Below are 18,472 nucleotides of genomic sequence, written 5' to 3' on the forward strand. Positions count from 1 at the left end.
TGGGTGCCCGTGGAGTGGGATGATGCTGCCATCCAGGCGAGGAGGGAGTCGACGAACCGGAAGGCGAGTGAGGCCCGAAGGGCTCAGGAACCCCAGCTAAGAGTGGGAGACAGGGTAGTGATCAAAGACCGACACCCCGGGTGGAAGTTCCGGATGCCCTATGAGCCTGAAGCATGGGAAGTTGTGAATGTCCAAGGCACCATGGTCACCGTCCAAATAGGACAACAGTCCGTCACGAGGAACGTATCAAGCTTCAAGTAGGCAGTGGAGGCAGATGTAGATCCTGAAGCATTGGTGTGTCAAGGCTCCCCGCTGAACTTCTCTTCCACGGTTTCGCCCAATGCAAGGAGCTCTGTGCCGGAGTCACCAAGGACCGCGAATCCAGGGAGTCCGGGAAATGCAAGGCCGACGATCCAAAGCACTGGCGCAGAATCGGTGGAGGGCACCCCGGCTGGGGTGATGACATCTCTTTTCTCCCAGAGCCAGAGGTACGGTCTCTGGCCTAATCCGGCGACCAGTCAGCGGTTGAAGGACTTTGTGTACACCTCTCCGTGAGCTGAGCGGTTTTGATGGTGCAGGACTAAAAGAAGGAAGGGATATAGAGAGCCACCCGGCCTCTCTAGTACAATGTATCTGTTGCACCCACGCATCCCCTCATCCCTCGGGGCGGGCTCGCCCCGAGGGCATAAATAAAGGGCCCGGAGACCACTCGGGGTCTTCCGGCCAGCAGAACGGTACTGGTTGTCTGTGTCTAATTATAGCGCTGCCGCGGCCTATATAGCCCTAGGCCCTGCCGCGCTACAATGGGCAGTAATCTTCGAGGGGCCTGTAAGTGCCCCACAGCTACGCCCTGGATTGAGCTGCGGCCCTGAAGCTAGAGGAGGAAGCTCCATTGCGCCTGAAGATACTACCCCCAGCACCCCACTGCACAGAACTAGCGTGACTTGCAAGGCCCGCCGCCTCAGGAAAGCCTGGGAAGAGCGATGCAGTTCCACCCAGTGGCCACATGTGACACTGCACCAGTTTAAAGTACACATTTCACATAGAAATTATCCACAGCACTAGGAAGGCTGCTATGGCCCCTGCCTTTGAAGTGGCAGCACCCGCACTGGGTAGACCCAGCCCACATCTGCCCATCCTGCAAAGTACAGAGGACATGGGAAACTAGTCAAGTGAGTACCACATGCCACATGCTGGCTGCCCATCAGTTGCTGAAAAAATAGGAAGTGAGCCAACATTGCCCCGAGACCTCACCCATGGCAGCAAATATGACGGCGTGAGAGGGCCCACTGTACTGCTCACATTGCCAGCAGAGGCAGAATCAACTAAGAAAAAAGAAGCCCTGCTAGACATCTAGCAAGCCATGAGGACCACTGTGTGCAGCACGCGCACCCCTCCTAGTGGCTATCTGCTGTCACCGCACTCATGAAGATAGAGCTGCACATCCTCAAGCGGCTGCCTGCCGCCCCGCAAGAAAGAAAAGCTAGCATACGCAGAGCCTGGTTGCCTGCCAGGCACCCAGCATTCCCCCAGAGAGGAGAGAGGATGAAAGGCCTAGCGTGGCCGGAATGCTGTAGGGATTACCTCTACATCACCACTGCAGGAGTACAGCCCCACAGAGGGCCAATGACGGTGAAGAGTGTCCCCCCACACTGCCTCAAGATGGAGTCATTAGTGGCCCAATACTGGCAAAAGAGAGTTGCAGTCTCAAGGTGGCAAGCTGCCACCACTGCAACACGGAGAAGAGAATGTGGCGCAACGCCACATCATGAAGGAAGAACAAAGGTGACAGTCCTGTTAACCTGAAGAAATGGACGACCACTGGTGCATTGGAGAGATCAGAAAAGGGTAGAAGAACGAGGACTCGTACCACCACAAGACAAGAGTGCACCTGCAGATACATGACAGCCACCAAGGCAAAGCAAGTCCCTGGAGACAGCTCACTGGGAGAACTAAACATTAGCTGCAGCAAGCGCAAACCGTTTCTCTTCCCAGTGTGACCGTCAACTCCTGAGCGTTGACAGTCTAAGTCATATGGCATCCCTGCTCATGCCCGCAGATGCTACGGTTGAAGAACAGCCTCAGCTAAGACACAGAGTTAGTGGCTGTGAAGTCCTTCCAGTCATCCTCACTCTCGGCAAATCATCACCACCAGTCGTCCAGGTGCAATGGCAACCGCAACATCATTGCCATGTGCATCACCCAATCCATCAAAGGATTAGATCATCACCGGGGTGGAGCCATGCACCTGCAAAGCACCCAGAGACCGAGACACCCCATATCGAAGTGAGAGACCAAGTGTCCAGGGGCTGTCTCATCTGCCCCTGTGTCCTGCTGGCAAGCACACTGACTGTTAAGTTACCTACCCTGGCGGATGCTCGAACAACACTGTTGAATCCTGTCAGAAATACTGCAGCGGCCGCCAGGTGACCCAAAAGCAGCCCTTCACAGTCCCCGCAATACTGTGGCAGCCCTGCTAAAGGGCCTCAAGGACATTCCTGCACCCAGGGATCATGGCATGAGAGAGGGTCTGGAAGCAGCGGCACTAACACGGTACCGGGAGGCACCTAGGCTTCGAAGGATAATGTCCTAAGCATCATCAACTCCATATCAGTCCTGGCAGATTGGTCGTCACAGTGTTCAGGTGCCCTAAAGAAAAGACTCGGTAGCGGGACTCCACAGATGCTCCTGATGCACCATGTTTATGTTGACCGACACCTACAGCATCACCGTAAGAGCACATGCGTCCATTCCACAGTGTGTAAGTGGACATTAATCCGATGGACAGGCTGCCAAGGTATCTGGACTTCATCGATGCATTGTTCGTGCCCAGTAGTAGCTGGTTAAATTATGGACATGTGCTGAGATGGCCGGGTGCTCCCCGCTGTACCTGTCCACAGTTGTCCCATGGACTGCCTCTCAAGAGCGAGAGACTAAGGGGTGTACCATGTGCATAGTTTATCTCCATGGATTGGACTTTTTTTTGTTTTTAATAAAGGTTGGGAGGAATGTAGTGTTGTGCTGGACACGTTCCAGTGTCTCAGCAAGAACTTTGATTGCCAGCCACTCCTTTAAGGGAGTGGACACACTTGCACCCCACACCTATCCACCACAGGCGTCGCAGGTGACGGGAGCCTGTAAATAGCCCGAGTGCACGTGCTTGTGGCCAGTTAACCAACTATACCCACGGTGTCTCTCTTGGCTACACTCTGATGTGATACTGGAAGGTGTGTTGTTTCCATGGGTGGGCTATTTGGTCATGAGACATGGTTATGTTTCTATTCAGATGGGCTTCTATTGCATTGCAAATAGTATATTGCTTTTATTACCCCTGAGGTATATATGCTCTTATTACCACTGGGCGGTGAAGCGCTTGCCTACATGGGTAGCACGTTACATTGTGTGGGGTGTGTTTTAGGATGCAAATTGTTCTTGTTTCGATCCTCTGTGAGAAGTGTGTGAGTGTTGTGCGTGAGGACCAATGAGATGCAGGTATTGTGTTATGGGACGCAGTTTTAGCCCTGTGAGATATAAGCATGCAGTTTATGGTTTTCTGTAAGGTGGCAGCTTTACACAACTTAGAAGGTCTCCGTATGGTATTTATTACGGTCACCGTCTGCTAAACTGGTGACTGCACAGTGTTGTCTATTCTAAGAATTTTTTGCGTTTATGATCTTTAGATGGAGAGATAGTCCGGCATTCTGCTGGGCTGGACTTTGTTACAATCATCCTTTGCATGACTGTCCGTGTGAGATACTGAGAAGCGGTCATTAGGTGAACTGAGTAGTGGACTAAGTTATGGAGATATGTTCGAGGAAGTGGTGGAAGGAGATGTTAGCCGTCACTCCGCCACTTCAGAAACGCAAGGCTGCACCATATTTACAAGAATATGGTGCAGCCTTGCGTTTCCCCTTGCCCCTTAGCAGTGTAGCGCCAAAGCAGGCACCCTTGCACAATAAAGGGTGTCTTTGTGCAGGGGAAAGATTGTTTATGTACAGCAAGGTCCACCTTAAACAATCTTTAAAAGCCATTTTGTGACTTCCGTGTGTGCTACTTAATGCAGCACACATGAAAACACAAATGGCATTTTTTTTAAAGATTGTTTGTCCAGGAAAGGGGACTTTCCTGTACATAAACAATCCACAGCATTTTGCTTTTTCTATGTGTGCTGCACAAGGCAGCACACATGGAAAAAGCAAAAACGAGGACAAATAATGTGTAAGACTAGGTTTTCCCTGGTATTATTTTTGGCCCTGCATCCTATGTACGCCACCCTTGTACATAGGGGGCAGCGTTAAAAACAATGGGTGTTGCGGTGGAATGCCCACTGCAACACCCTCTGCCCACTTTTTTCATGCTAAGAATATTGTGAAAGGGGCCTTATTTACAAGGCAGCGTTAAACCACGTTGAAAATAAGGCAAAGCTCCTATCGACACCACGAAGTCATAACAAGTGACGTTGTGGTGGTGATAGAGGCTTGTACATATGCCCCTTAGAGTCCTCTGGCGTCCAGCAGTATGTGAAAGATCTCTTCAGTAATTCCATGCCTGCTCAGCTGGCGATTGGTGGTTTGCTGCTGTGGACTGGTAAAGCGCTGGGTGATGGATATGACCTTACAGCAGTTTTGTCTTATGTTAGTGTAAGAGAATATTATGCAGCCTGTTTGAGCTGCAGTCTGCTGCACAAATGCTGAGTATTATTACACTAGTATCAGTGGGGACCTGGAGGGTTATGTATGAATTTACATTACTATATAATACCCAACCTGGGCATAAGTCCACCCCTGTACAGCTGAGCTTGCTGGGACATAGAACATGAGGAATGTCAACTCTTCAAAATAAATGTTTATTAAATAATTACATGTTTTAAATATTCTAATTTATTTTAGAAGTATCAATTTGTAAATACAATTTTAAAATAGCCTCATTAGCATTTCTATTTTTAAATAATATTTAGTAAGTATTTAACACTTGTTCCATGGACCCAAGTAGCTTCGTGGGATAGGTAGGAGAGGGTCAGCTGCCAATCTTTGTGTCTGGCGTAGGGTGCAAAGTGGCACACACAATATACGATTTTAGTGCTCTTTAGACTCAGTGCGTGCAGCTCACAGTGTGCGACAAGGTGCACCGTAGGAAAAGGCACAACCGCGGCAGCACGTGCTGGCTCGCGAGAGCGGCTAGTGCTCTTCTGTCCTGGGAGGTATGGCGTGCATCTCTGGATTGGACACTTTGGCTTTGTGCTTGTAAGAGGTCTACCCCTAGGACATGAAGAGTCGTCCCAATAGTCCTATAGTGGTGATACGCCATCTGTCAACAACTTACTTCCTGACGGAAGTCTGGTGGAATGTATTTATTGTTGATTATTTACTGTGCTAGCTCAATATAAATCAGGTAAACATTGATGTGAGCAGAATATGAACTAGCTACCCATACAGGCCTAAAACAGGAGGAAAACAGAAAATATGGAGGCACTGCAGGTATCTGAACACAAAAATCAATTCGCAATAATGCATGTCTGTACAGCAAGAGGCACTGGAGCAATACAACATATATGTACAAGTTGGGGTGACTTTGGGTCAATCAGCATTTGTCCAGGTTCAAGATTACCCTACTCTTCCAAACTGACTCCTCTTCAGTATTTTACCTCCAGCAACCGTATTCACTAGGAGGAGCACATTCCAAGCAGACAACCACTCCAGGTGCCATTATTTAGCTGTTCTTGATTGCCACACAAACCAGTGTTTATTCGATAGTAATCACTAAGGGCCAGATTTATAGTCTGGCGGCCGGCCTGTTTCTCCACCAGAAGGACAAAGTAAATTATTCCAGTGCCCTGACAGCAGTGCTGTGCACCAAATTTAGAAATGACCGCCAAGCAGGACATCATTTCCTAAAACATTGCCAGGAACTGCCGTCATGGCAATGCCATCTGAATTAGGTGGCATAATTAGAGGTCTGTCTCCCACAGGAAAGTTGAGGGGTTTACTCAGAGTCGAGGCAAAGTAGCCTCTGCCATGATTAAACCTAAGGCTGTCTGAATCTAAATTTGGTGGGGGACCATTATGTTGGTAGCATGTGCATAGCCTGGGGAGAGGGGGGTCCACCCCTGGTGGCCCTTTTTTGAGGGCGGCGGAACTTCACATGAGGTGAGCAATTTTCCATGGCCAGGGAGCAGATCCAATGGGCGAGGAGGAGGTGGGACTTTTGGTGTGTATGAGAGGTAGCAATAGTGACGACTGGAGTAGGTAAGAGTGGTGGGGGTAAGGAAGCGGGGAGTCGACAGACGACAATGATGGAAACAAGCATTGGCATATCCAATAGGTCTCGCTTTTGGGACCTTATAAGTATTTAGTTATGCAGCACAATATCCTTGGTGCAACAACATCAACCGTTGCATGGCAAAACACTTATAAGGTCCCAAAGGCGAGACCTATAGGCTATGCCAATGCTTGTTATCAGAGCGTGAAGCCCTGGGCAGCTGCCCACACTGCCCCTGCCTAGCGCTGGCCCTGGATGTAATCACTTGAAGCTTCCTGGTGACAGTTTTATTGCAAGGGAGTTACTAGCTGAGCTTTAAGTGTGTGCTTTTAATGGACAGTTACAAAAAAAATATCACTTTGTACAATATGGGGTATAACTACTAAAATCTATATTTTTTCGGAAGCACTTTCTATTCAACCTTTTTGCAAATTTTGTATCAGCCCATCTTATATTGTGTGATGCATGTTTTAAATAATGACACAGATTCCTAGTGCATTTTGTCACAGTCTCCACTCGATCAACCATGATTCTAATCTGAGGTTTTCTTGTTACAGACGGATCTCTGCAATGCATTATCTAACACAGGTTTCATAATGTACTATAGTGCATTTATCAATGTTTAAATTAATTTGCATTTGTTTTAATGTACTCTCTGCCTTATTTTATATACATTTACGTGAAGGTGGAAGACCAAAAAAAGTAATAGAATGTTTTGTTAGCCACTCCTTGACTCATCCCCCACACTCACTAACCCTGCCTCCATTGCATGCAGCATCACAGTTCCAATCCCATACTGTTTTTTCATGCGCTTCGACCACAGAATATGCTTTAGTTTCTCCAAGTCAGTCCCAATTTAAAGCTAAATCCGCGGTAACTTTATTACTGATTTGCAGTATTACCACTAATCTAATTTTCTGGGCTAAATCCAAAGGTGGGCCTTGGAGCCCCAAAACACATGATAAATTCGCATATATTGTTTTCTGCCTAAAAATAAAAATGTGATAAATCCACAGTAAGTACAGCTATACTGTGCTGATTAATTCCTACTAAAGATTTACATATGCTCCTTGACACACTAATTCAAATAGCACACGCTTTACGTACGTTCTATTCAAAGGAAGAGTCTGCAGAACCAGGAAGTAAACAATGGCACCGCAGTGTCCGCGGAAACAAACTCTGGCATTCACATATATTATTTTTCTTATAATTATTTTACATATATTATTTTAGTGTGCAAGCCACATAAAATAGCATTTATTTTTAAAAAGAGGCCAGGATCCACTCCCGCGGTTTGTAGGCAAGGACAGGGTTCGAAACCACTATATTCGGTTTACGAGACCAACGCCTTACCACTTGGCCACCGAGCCTGACGGGCTAACAGGCGGCTGGGTTAGTCACTGGGAGTGCAATGTGTCCGTGTTGCAGCTCAGATGTGTTTTTTTCTAATGCACTTCGACCACAGAATATGCTTCATTTTCTCCAAGTCAGTCCCAATTTAAAGCTAAATCTGCGGTAACTTTATTACTGATTTGTAGTATTACCGCTAATCTAAATTTCTGGGCTAAATTCAAAGGAGGGCCTTAGAGCGCCAAAACACGTGATAAATTCGCATATATTGTTTTCTGCCTACAAATAAAAATTTGATAATTCCACAGTAAGTACAGCTATACTGTGCTGATTAGTTCCTACTAAAGATGTACATAAGCTCCCCGACACACTAATTCAAATAGCGCACGCTTTACGGACGTTCTATTCAAAGGAAGAGTCTGCAGGATCAGGAAGTAAACAACGGCACCGCAGTGTGCGCGGAAACAAACTCCGGCATTCACATATATATTTTTTCTTATAATTATTTTACATACCTTATTTTAGTGTGCAAGCCGCATAAAATAGCAATTACTTTTAAAAAGAGGCCAGGATCTACTCCTGCGGTTTGTAGGCACGGACGGGTTTGAACCCACGATCTTCAGTTTACAAAACCGACGCCTTACCACTTGGCCACCGCGCCTGACGAGCTAGCAGGAGGCTGGGTTAGTCACTGGGAAGTGCAATGTGTCCGTGTTGCAACTCAGATGTGGTACAGAGATGAGAAAAAATAGCACACACATAAAAGCGAAAACAACAAGCTCGCGCTGCAGCAGGAGGAGGAGGTGCGGCAGCAGGGGGGAGGTGGGGGGCCTGCACTTTCAGGAGTGATAATTGCTGCCACTTGGCGGGGCGCGCTCCCGCAAGTAGATCACCTCACGTGCCATTTGATGGCAATGCAACGCGTGCACGTTTTTGGCCCAAAAAGCAAGTCGATTACATGAGGTCCCCATCTATGCAACGCATGCGTGTTGCGTAGGCGAGACCTAAAAACAAACAAGAAAACCACTTACCTTGCGCTTGCCGCATCACTGATGCGGCGCGTAGAATTTGAGTGGTTTTCCCTTTTTAAAATTTTATTTTCCCTCGTCATAGTCTGTAAACCAACCTTCCGACCCCCACCCGCTCTCTTTCCTGCACTGTCCATCACTGGGCAGCAAACTCAAGGACCGCCCCGGCCTGAAAAAGCTGTACCCACGCCACTTCAATAAGCCTACTCCGTCACTACGAGGTGTATGCTTAACGCCAACATATACATTGAAATGGAAAAATAGAAGTGCAGGTACCCTGAACCAGAGTGCCTACTTGTTTCTGAGAAGTGCAGATACTCTCCCTCTAAAAATAAAAAAGTGCCAGTACTCAGTACCGACCCATTTAAAGCACTGAATTGGGCCCTAATTAACTAGAGAGAAAGTTCCTGCCCCACCCCCCCACCAAATTGCAAGTAGTAATAATAGAATAACAATGTCGTCTTACACAAGAAGGTTAACGGGGTTAGAAGAGATTTGTGGGGGAAATTGCTCCAAGAGAAGGCAATGATCCTCCATAGCCTGTCAGCCTAGAGATTAGTTTTATACATCTATTTTTTTATTGTAAAAGTGGGAGACGCAGTGGGATTGCCTTGACTGCCCAAGCTAGGATAGAACAAAACCGTTAGTAGCTGAAAAATGCCTGTTCTAAATCTAGGCAGGGTAGATAACATTTTTAGCTCGAAGTTGGAATCCTTAAAGTGCTTCTTGTGAAAATGAAACTGGAAAAAGAGTGCAGCGGAGATTCCACTTATGTAACGTAACGTTTGCTTTTGTAACATGCTCACTTGTAAATTTTCCTCATGTTTCACTACTGTTCCTATTGTGTAGCGCTCTCACACCTTCGGGTAAAGTCCACGCTATATAAAAACGCATAAAATAAAATAAAATAAAAAAAGCATGTGCAAAGGAGGTTGAAGATGGGTGATAACACCCTTCGTGCATACCTACATATGGAATAGATCAAGCCCGTCCCTCACCCCCCCGGAATTGCCTAGAAACCCCGTAAATTATTTGCTGAAAGTCAAGATTGTCCAATTCAACCTTGCGCTCTGTGTGTTGCAGCCTCACTGCACCTTGCTGCACATTATCTTTAAATGCCCAGGGATTGAGTATGTTGGGATGGGAAAGTCCCCTGCTTGATACAGCAGAAGTGTACGCCGGACTAACAGTCCCTCTACCCTGAAGGGTATCTGCATCCTGACATTTAAGGGCCAGCACACATGGGCCCAGGGCCTGGCTCCAAGGTCTGGAGTGCACATCACGCACTCTCCCTAGCTGACATGGGACTACTGTCCATGTCCTGGGACATCTACATGAAGTGCTGGTGGCAGTATACCATTCCTTCCAATTGACAGCTCTAACAGGCCTTTCTTGTTTGGGCATGAGTGGCCGGCCCCGCTCAAGTAAAAGCCCACACCCCTACCTCTCAGCAAAGACCTGGAACGAGCTCCCAGTCAACATGGATTAGTTACTTACCTGTAATCCTAGTTCTCTTCCAGGGGTATCCTCATCAAAGTCATAAGCATTAGAATATTTCCGCCCATGTGCGGGACCCCGGAAACACTATATTATATGTGCCCCACATATATATATACTCATATATATATATAAATACATATATATATATATATATATATATATACATGCAATAGCAGCCAAATAAAAACAGAGCTGAAATATGCTGTGTAGAATTTCCACCATACATGAATAACAAGCATTAGAAACATGAGAAACAACAACAAAGTTTGTTTAGAAACTGTTTTAATGCTCAGAAAGCAGTAGAAATTCTCATAACTCACTGGACGCATAGAAAGCTCCCAGGCTGCATTGCAAACACACAGTCCAAAAAGAATGAAAAGCTAACCTGTAGCTGCACAGCAATAAACTGACACCGTGCCTTTAAGGCACCCATGACCCCCAGTATCCCATCATGCCTCAGGGGTGACAGCTAGGTCAGTTGTTCTTTTCGGAGACTGAAAACAAACCCAGTAACAAATAGGTTAACAATATCTCCTTATTAAAGAATGTCCTTTGCCCGGGGAGGCGGGAGGGTTGCTTATGACTTTGATGAGGATACCCCTGGAAGAGAACTAGGATTACAGGTAAGTAACTAATCCTTCTCTTCCAGGGGATCCTCATCAATAGTCATAAGCATTAGAATAGAATAGCGAGCCTCACCTCATCTCCCTGCGGGCAAAGGAGTAACAATACAGTAATACCCATACTAAGCCTAGTAACAACGAAGCTCGTACAGGTCGTAGGCTACCCAAATAGATTCCTCAAAGAGGCTTGTCCTACTTGAGTATCGGCCCTGGAATCAGATTCTAGGCAGTAGTGCCTCGTAAAGGTATGAACTGATTTCCATGTAGCAGCCTTGCATATTTCTGACATTGGAATGTCGTGCAAGAATGCTACTGTGGCCGCTTTACCTCTAGTAGAATGCGCTTTGGGTGACACCAACAAAGGCTTGCCTGCAAGCTGGTAGGCCAATTTATTGCAAGAGACAATCTACCTAGAGATGGACCTCTTGGCTGCCGGAAAGCCTGTTCTCATCGAACCATAGTTCACGAACAGCTGATCCGACTTCCTGATTCCCTTGGTTTTTTCCAAATTGAACTTGAGCACTCTCTTTAAATCTAATGAGTGCAACTACCGCTCTGCTGGGGTCGCTGGATTTGGGAAAAAAGACGGGAGGTATATGGACTGATTTATCTGAAAATCAGAAACCACCTTAGGTAAGAAGGTAGGGTGAGCCCTTAGGACCACCCTATTGTGACGGAAAACAGAGCTTGTATCTCGCTTACTCTGCGCGCTGATGTGATTGCCACTAAAAAGGCTGCTTTCCAAGAAAGATGTTGCAAAGAAGCCTTGTGGATAGGTTCGAAAGGAGGTGACATTAACCTGGACAGAACCAGGTTCAATTCCCAAGGAGGAGAAGGATTTCGCACAGGGGGATAGACTTTCTTCAACCCCTGGAGGAAGTCCTTAACCACCGGAACCAGAAAGAAAGAAATCTGATGAGGCGATTTCCTGTACGCCACTATGGCTGACAGATGCACTCTAATGGAAACATATTTCAATCCAGAAGTTGCCAAGGAAAGGAGGTATGGCAGGATTACCTCCTCCTGCCCTTTAGTAGGATCCAGCTGATGATCCCTACACCACAAGTAAAACCTCTTCCACTTGAACGCATAAGACGCTCTCGTGGAAGGCCTCTTAGCCTCCTTTAAAATGTTCATGCATTCGGGAGGCAAGTTCAGATGTCCATATTGCAGGACCTCAGGTGCCATGCTGTTAGGTTCAGTGATGGGAGGTTGGGATGTAGTATCCTCCCGTTCATCTTGCTCAACAGGTCCGGCCTGCAAGGAAGTCGTCTGTGTGGACACACAGAGAAATGTAGAAGGTCCGGGTACCACCACTGCCGTGGCCAATCCGGAGCTATTAAGATCATCTCCATGTCCGACCTGAGGAGCTTGGACACTACCTTCGGAATCAGAGCCAGGGGAGGAAACGCGTAAGCGAATGTTCCTGACCAATCCATCAGAAGAGCATTCCCCTGCGTCCCTGGTCGGTGGAACCTGGACGCGAAGGCGTGGCATTTGGCGTTTTCGTCGTCTGCAAACAAGTTTATGGCTGGACGACCCCAGCAACGAAAAAGCTCTTCTACCACCTCGTCGTTTAGCACCCAGTCTGGCTGATCTTCGAAGTGCCTGCTGAGTGCGTCTGCTTTTACGTTCAACTCGCCTGGAAGGTGCACCGCCACTACCGTCAGGCCTCGAGAGAGAAGCCAGTGCCAAATTGTTTGAGCTTCTCTGGAGAGTGGGCGAGATCGTGTGCCTCCTTGCTTGTTCAGATAGAACATGGTGGTCGTATTGTCCGTCTGAACTAGGACTGAGTTGGACTCGATCGCTGGAAAGAAAGCTTTGAGAGCTAGAAAAACTGCTCTGAGTTCCAGCATGTTGATGTGGTATGTCTGCTCCTGCGCAGACCACTGACCTTGTATTTGAAGTGGACCCATGTGCGCACCCCAACCTTGTAGAGAGGCATCCGTCACTATCGACTGGGATGGAAGAGGTTGGTGAAAAGGTACTCCGACCTGCACATTCTTTCTCCGAGTCCACCATTTGATGGCATCCTTCGTCGCCTGGGAAAGAGTGATACGATCTTCCCAATGCCCTGTCGCTTGGTCCCACTGGTCCTCTAGAGCTTGTGGTAGAGGACGCATTCTCAGCCTGGCGTTTGGAATGAGGAAAATGCAGGATGCCATGGAACCCAGCAGGGATGCTACTTGTCGGGCTGTTGGAAACCGAGACTCTAGCAGAATCTCGCATTTCTGACTCATGGAAAAAAGTCTCTCCTCCGAAGGAAACGCTTTTCCCAATTTTGTGTCCAGAACTAGGCCTAGGTAGTGGATGGACTGTGTCGGCCGCTGGACTGACTTCTCCAAGTTGACATGGAGACCGAGTCTGTGCAACAGGTGTAGGCAAAGTTGCAGATCGTGCGGAGACGAGCCTTTTAGGAGCCAGTCGTCCAGGTATGGGTAGATGAAGAGACCCTTTTTGTGAAGAAAAGCCGTCACCACTGCCATGCATTTGGTAAAGACTCGTGGTGCGGACTTGAGACCGAAGGGTAGCACCTTGTACTGGTAGTGTTTGCTTCCCACTACAAACCTCAAGTACTTGCGATGCTGAAGAGCAATCGGAATGTGAAAGTATGTATCTTGCAGATCCACCGAACACATCCAATCTCCGGTTTGCAGATGTGGGCATATTTGGTGAAGAGCTAACATGCGGAACTTTTCTCTGACGATGACTTTGTTCAAGAGACGTAGATCGAGTATTGGTCTGAACTTGTCCTCCTGATCTTTTTTGGGGACAAGAAGGTACCTGGAGTAGACTCCCTTTCCTTTTTGAGAGGGGGGAACCTCCTCTATAGTTCTTTTTTGTAGTAGAACTTTCACCTCTCTTCGGAGCGAGTTTAGCTGATGAGGGCAAGAGTTCTTTGGAGGAATGCTCTTTGGAAACGCACGGAAACGAAGCTTGTATCCATTGCGCAGTATATTCAGCACCCACTGATCCTTTGTGATGCTGACCCACTCTGCCAGGTGTTGTGAAGCACTTCCTCCCACTGGAGTGGGCAACGGCGCCAGAGGAAGCCACTGCTCAGGCCTTTCCTCCTCTCGTGGTGTTAGAGGATTGCTGGTGACCTCCTCTACCTCTGTTGGCCTTGCCTCGAAACTGGGTTTTTCCCTGGTTCTTATTTTGGGACCACTGAGGGGTTTGAACCCTCTGTTGAGCCCCTCTCCCCCTGTTGGTCTTAAAGCGGCGTTTGAACTCTTTTTTCTTTTCCAAACCCACCGCTTTTACTGTGTCCAGTTCTGTCTTCATACGGGTCATATCTTCGTCAGCATGTTCCCCGAAGAGAGAGGAACCTGAAAAGGGAAGATTAAGGATGCGATGCTGCGCATCCGGCTTCAGCCCTGTAAGGCGCAACCAAGCCGACCTCCTGGCACAAACCCCATGTGAGTAGGAATGTGCCGCTAGCACTGCACCATCCGCAGCTGTGCTTATTAACTGGTTCGCCACCAGACATCCTTCTGTCATAGTCTCTTCATAGTCCTTCTGGTCTTCCTTAGGCAGTTTGGACTTGAACCTTTCCATGGAGTCCCATAAGGCTCTGTCCTATCTGCCCAGCAGGGCAGCCGCACTGGAGACCTTCAGCGTGGAGGCAGCTGAATTGCAAACCTTGCGACCCCAGGAGTCTTGAGATTTGCTGTCCTTGTCTGGTGGGACTGAAGAGGTAGCGGCCACTGCATGTGTCTTTCTCGCCGCTGCCACTATTACAGAGTCTGCTGGCGGGTCAGATTTTACAAAAACTGCGTCAGAAGAAGCCGGTTTGTATTTTTTCTGTATGCGGGCTGGAACCGCTCTGATAGCCGCTGGGGTTAGAAAAACGTCCTTGACAGGGTCCATAATCCCTGGGACTAAAGGCAGCAGTGGTCGAGAGATGGATTTTTTGTGCAAATTTTCAAAAATTACTGTCGTAGTAACTTGAGGCACAGACATTTCAATGCTCAGCTTCTGAGCTCCTCTTTGTAGGACATCCAGATAAGTGCCGATGTCATCCACTGGAGAGGATCTAGAGGTAGGACTATCCGTCGGCGTAGGTGAGTAATCTCTCTTGGAAGACCTGGTCGAAGAGGTAGATGAAGTAGACGGAGTCCTTCGACGTTTACGGTGAGCACTGTGCCTCCTCTCACGCGATCTTCGTGATTGCTCTTCCCTTCTAGAAGAGCAAGATCTGACCCGATCTTCTCCTCTGGGTGAGCGAGGCCTGACTGGACTGTCTTTTCTGCTAGATCGGGGTCTAACCGGAAGTTCTCTTCTGGGAGATTTGGTTGGTGTTCTCACAGGTGATTTGCGCCTGGGAGGACTACGCTTGTCCATCTTCTCCACCAGATTCTGAAGAGGAGACCCGTGTTGAGAGCTGGCATACTCATACATGCGTTTGGCAGCCCCTGAATTTCGCCAATGGTCCAATGATCTGTACCATCTAGGTGACAGTCTGAATTCCGCAGCCGAAGGATCTGGCCGACGCACCGGAGACTTGCGGACAGGGCTTCTGGACCTCGAGGATGCTGTTGAGGAACCAGAAGACTGTGACGTGGAATGACGAGAAGCTGACTCCGTAACCATGATAACAGAGTTTCTTTCTGAATGTCTCGACGTCGAGCGCTCTTTTCTCGACGCCGAACGCCTCTGGGGGGGTCGGCGGGTCGAACAATCTCGACTTCGAATGCTTCGACGGCGACCGATGCGAGGATCTATGGTCTGTCGACGTCGACCGGTGATGACCCACAGTCGACGGATCCTCCTGCCTCGACGTCGAACGGTGATGACCAGCCGTCGACGGAGTCCTCTGTCTCGACGTCGACCGGTAATGACCAGCCGTCGACGGAGTCCTATGGCTCGACGTCGACCGGTGATGACCAGCCGTCGACGGAGCCCTCTGTCTCGACGTCGAGTGTCTGTGCGACGACGGCGGAGGGGTATTGGACACCCTCGACGCCGAGAGTTGACGAGACGTCGACGGAGACTGCGTCCTCGACGCCGATCGACGTTTCCCTGTCGACGGCGCAGGGGTCTTGGTCACCTTTCTCGACGCCGATCGTCGCCCGGTCGACGACGGCGGAGGGGATTTCGACGACGGGACTGGATCCTTCGACGTCGTCGACGTACCTGGTCTTCTCTTCGACGGCGAGCCCGCCGTCGACTGTAGATTTGACGAGAGTTGATCCACCGGTGGTTCTTTTCTCAGCGCCGAGCCCGACGCTGATGTTGAAGGGTGTGAAGACTTCTTTTTTGAAGATGTTTGAGCCTTCTTGGAGCCCTTCTTCACCGGAGATCTTCCTCTGGATGACCTATGAGCCAGGCCATAAATGTGAATCCTCTCCCTGTCCTTCAGAGTTCTTCCTGACAGGTGTTCGCAGTGAGGACAGGTGTCTGGATCATGATCTTCAGGCAGACACAAGATACAGACGTCGTGATTGTCTGATTTTGCCTTCTTGTTGCCACAAGAAGGACATTTGTCAAAGAGTGAAGGCATTCTCAGAAGAAAATGTTCACAAAACTGACTAAAAAAGACAGTATCTTACTTGACTAGTTGTTAAATGTCAAAGTAAGTGAAAAAATAGACAAAAGTGAAGTATTTTTCTGTCAGAAAAACTGAAAATTAGTGGAGCTGTGTAACCAGGATCCTTCCTGAAGGAGCCGGAAAGAACAACTGACCTAGCTGTCACCCCTGAGGCATGATGGGATACTGGGGGTCATGGGTGCCTTAAAGGCACGGAGTCAGTTTATTGCTGTGCAGCTACAGGTTAGCTTTTCAGTCTTTTTGGACTGTGTGTTTGCAATGCAGCCTGGCAGCTTTCTATGCTTCCAGTGAGTTATGAGAATTTCTACTGCTTTCTGAGCATTAAAACAGTTTCTAAACAAACTTTGTTGTTGTTTCTCATATTTCTAATGCTTGTTATTCATGTATGGTGGAAATTCTACACAGCATATTTCAGCTCTGTTTTTATTTGGCTGCTATTGCATGTATATATATATATATATATATATGAGTATATATATGTGGGGCACATATAATATAGTGTTTCCGGGGTCCCGCACATGGGCGGGAATATTCTAATGCTTATGACTATTGATGAGGATCCCCTGGAAGAGAACAGATGCTCCCCGACTCTGCACACCTTCAGGAAGAGCTTCAAGACCAGGCTCTTCGACTGATCCAGAGCTAGAACCCTTCCTCTACCGCACCCACACCCCACCCCCAGCACCTTGAGACCCTCACGGTTGAGTTGCACGCTCTACAAACCCCTGATTGATTGATTGATTGTGTGCATGCTATGTGCCTGCTGTATCTGTGGTGCCTGCTAGCAGGATTCTACGGTGTGGTGAGTGAATGACTGCAGAGATCAGTAGGTTCCATTGTGGATGCCTCTGGTAAAACCAAAGCAAAGGATGCAGGTTGTGGTACCACCTCCACAGACTGTCGTAGTGTATTGCTGGCTTCCAGCCCGCAGTGCATAGCAGCCCCAGGACATCAGTAGTAAAGGCCCCATCACCTCATTGAGGCCAGGTGACCTCTGCTTATCCTCTTGCTCTCGAATGGGTTCTGACAGAGGGAGTATCTGCAATAGAACACAGACAATATCTAGCATACGAGAAATGATGTTATAGGATTTTTGAAGGGATGAAAGAGCCTCCTAGGATGTTCCAGAAACTACACATTAAGGAGTTGAATCAAGCGAGCCATGAACCACTCTTTTACATAATTCATTCCTCTGCAGTGCAGATCAGTGAACAGTAAATATCACCAGGCAATGAGCTGAAATGTGTCCTATTATTTTGCAGATTAAGCCCCAGCTGTGTGCTTCAGCATTCCACATAAAGATGGGTAAAAGAAAAGTAAAAGCCAATTGGCAGTCAAACAAATCCAGTGGTCATGAATGTGGACATGCTCTTCCTGCAGGTAAGAGGGGGATACCTTTTCAGTTTTCACCTGTGTTGGATGTGTTTTTGTTTCTCAGTCAGGTAGTCTCTGCATCAGTACACTATGGGGCCGATTAGGATGGCGGACGGATCGCCACCGCCATGCAGGCGGTGGCGATCCGTCCGCCATCCGTGCCCGTCAGCCACCTATTTCCCCCCCACCATATTACAATGGCGGGGGACCGCGGTGGACGGGAAGACCGTCGGTAGCATTTTCTGCTGCGATTGCCTTGCGACTGCGGCGGAAAAGGTCTAATATGGTGGCGGTGTCTATCAGACACCGCTAGCCATATTAGGATGTGCTGTGGGCAATGCCTTTCCGTGGCAGCAATGCCGCCACGAAAAGGCATACGGTCTTTGCTTTGGGGGCCCGTTGCGGGCCCCCAGGGTGAAGAGGGGGTTAGGGGGTGCACATGGGGGGTACCGGGTGGTACCTATGGTACCCCCCTGTGTTTCAAAATACAACATGGCAGGCACCGCGTGGTGCCTGTCATGTTGTGCTTTGAAATGCACAACATGCATTTTTAGCATTGCGGCGGGCGGTGCTTTGAGCACCGCCCGGCGCAATGTTAAAAATGCGGGATGCACCCACCACTGTGGCGGGTGCATCCTAATTCTAGGCACGGGACCTCCGCCCCTGTGGCGGATGGTCCCGTCCTCCGACAGGATGGCGGACGGATCCTAATTAACCCCTATGTATCGTTGGCATCGCTAATGAAACTGAGAGTTAGCAATAAAACAAGTCCTTACAACTCATGACAA

At 48.4% G+C, this 18,472-nt stretch overlaps 1 protein-coding gene across 1 annotated transcript in view; it reads left to right on the plus strand.

Moving 5' to 3' along the window:
- LOC144821559 (uncharacterized) overlaps nt 1-18,472 on the plus strand; it is a 227,148-nt gene that overhangs the window by 26,105 nt on the left and 182,571 nt on the right. The window contains exon 2 of the mRNA XM_078678745.1: nt 17,573-17,690. Within this exon, the coding sequence (XP_078534871.1) occupies nt 17,612-17,690 (79 nt within the window). The 5' untranslated portion in view covers nt 17,573-17,611. The remainder of the gene's footprint in view (nt 1-17,572; nt 17,691-18,472) is intronic.

This window comes from Lissotriton helveticus, chromosome 2_2 (genome assembly GCF_964261635.1).
Source record: "Lissotriton helveticus chromosome 2_2, aLisHel1.1, whole genome shotgun sequence".
NCBI lineage: Eukaryota > Metazoa > Chordata > Amphibia > Caudata > Salamandridae > Lissotriton > Lissotriton helveticus.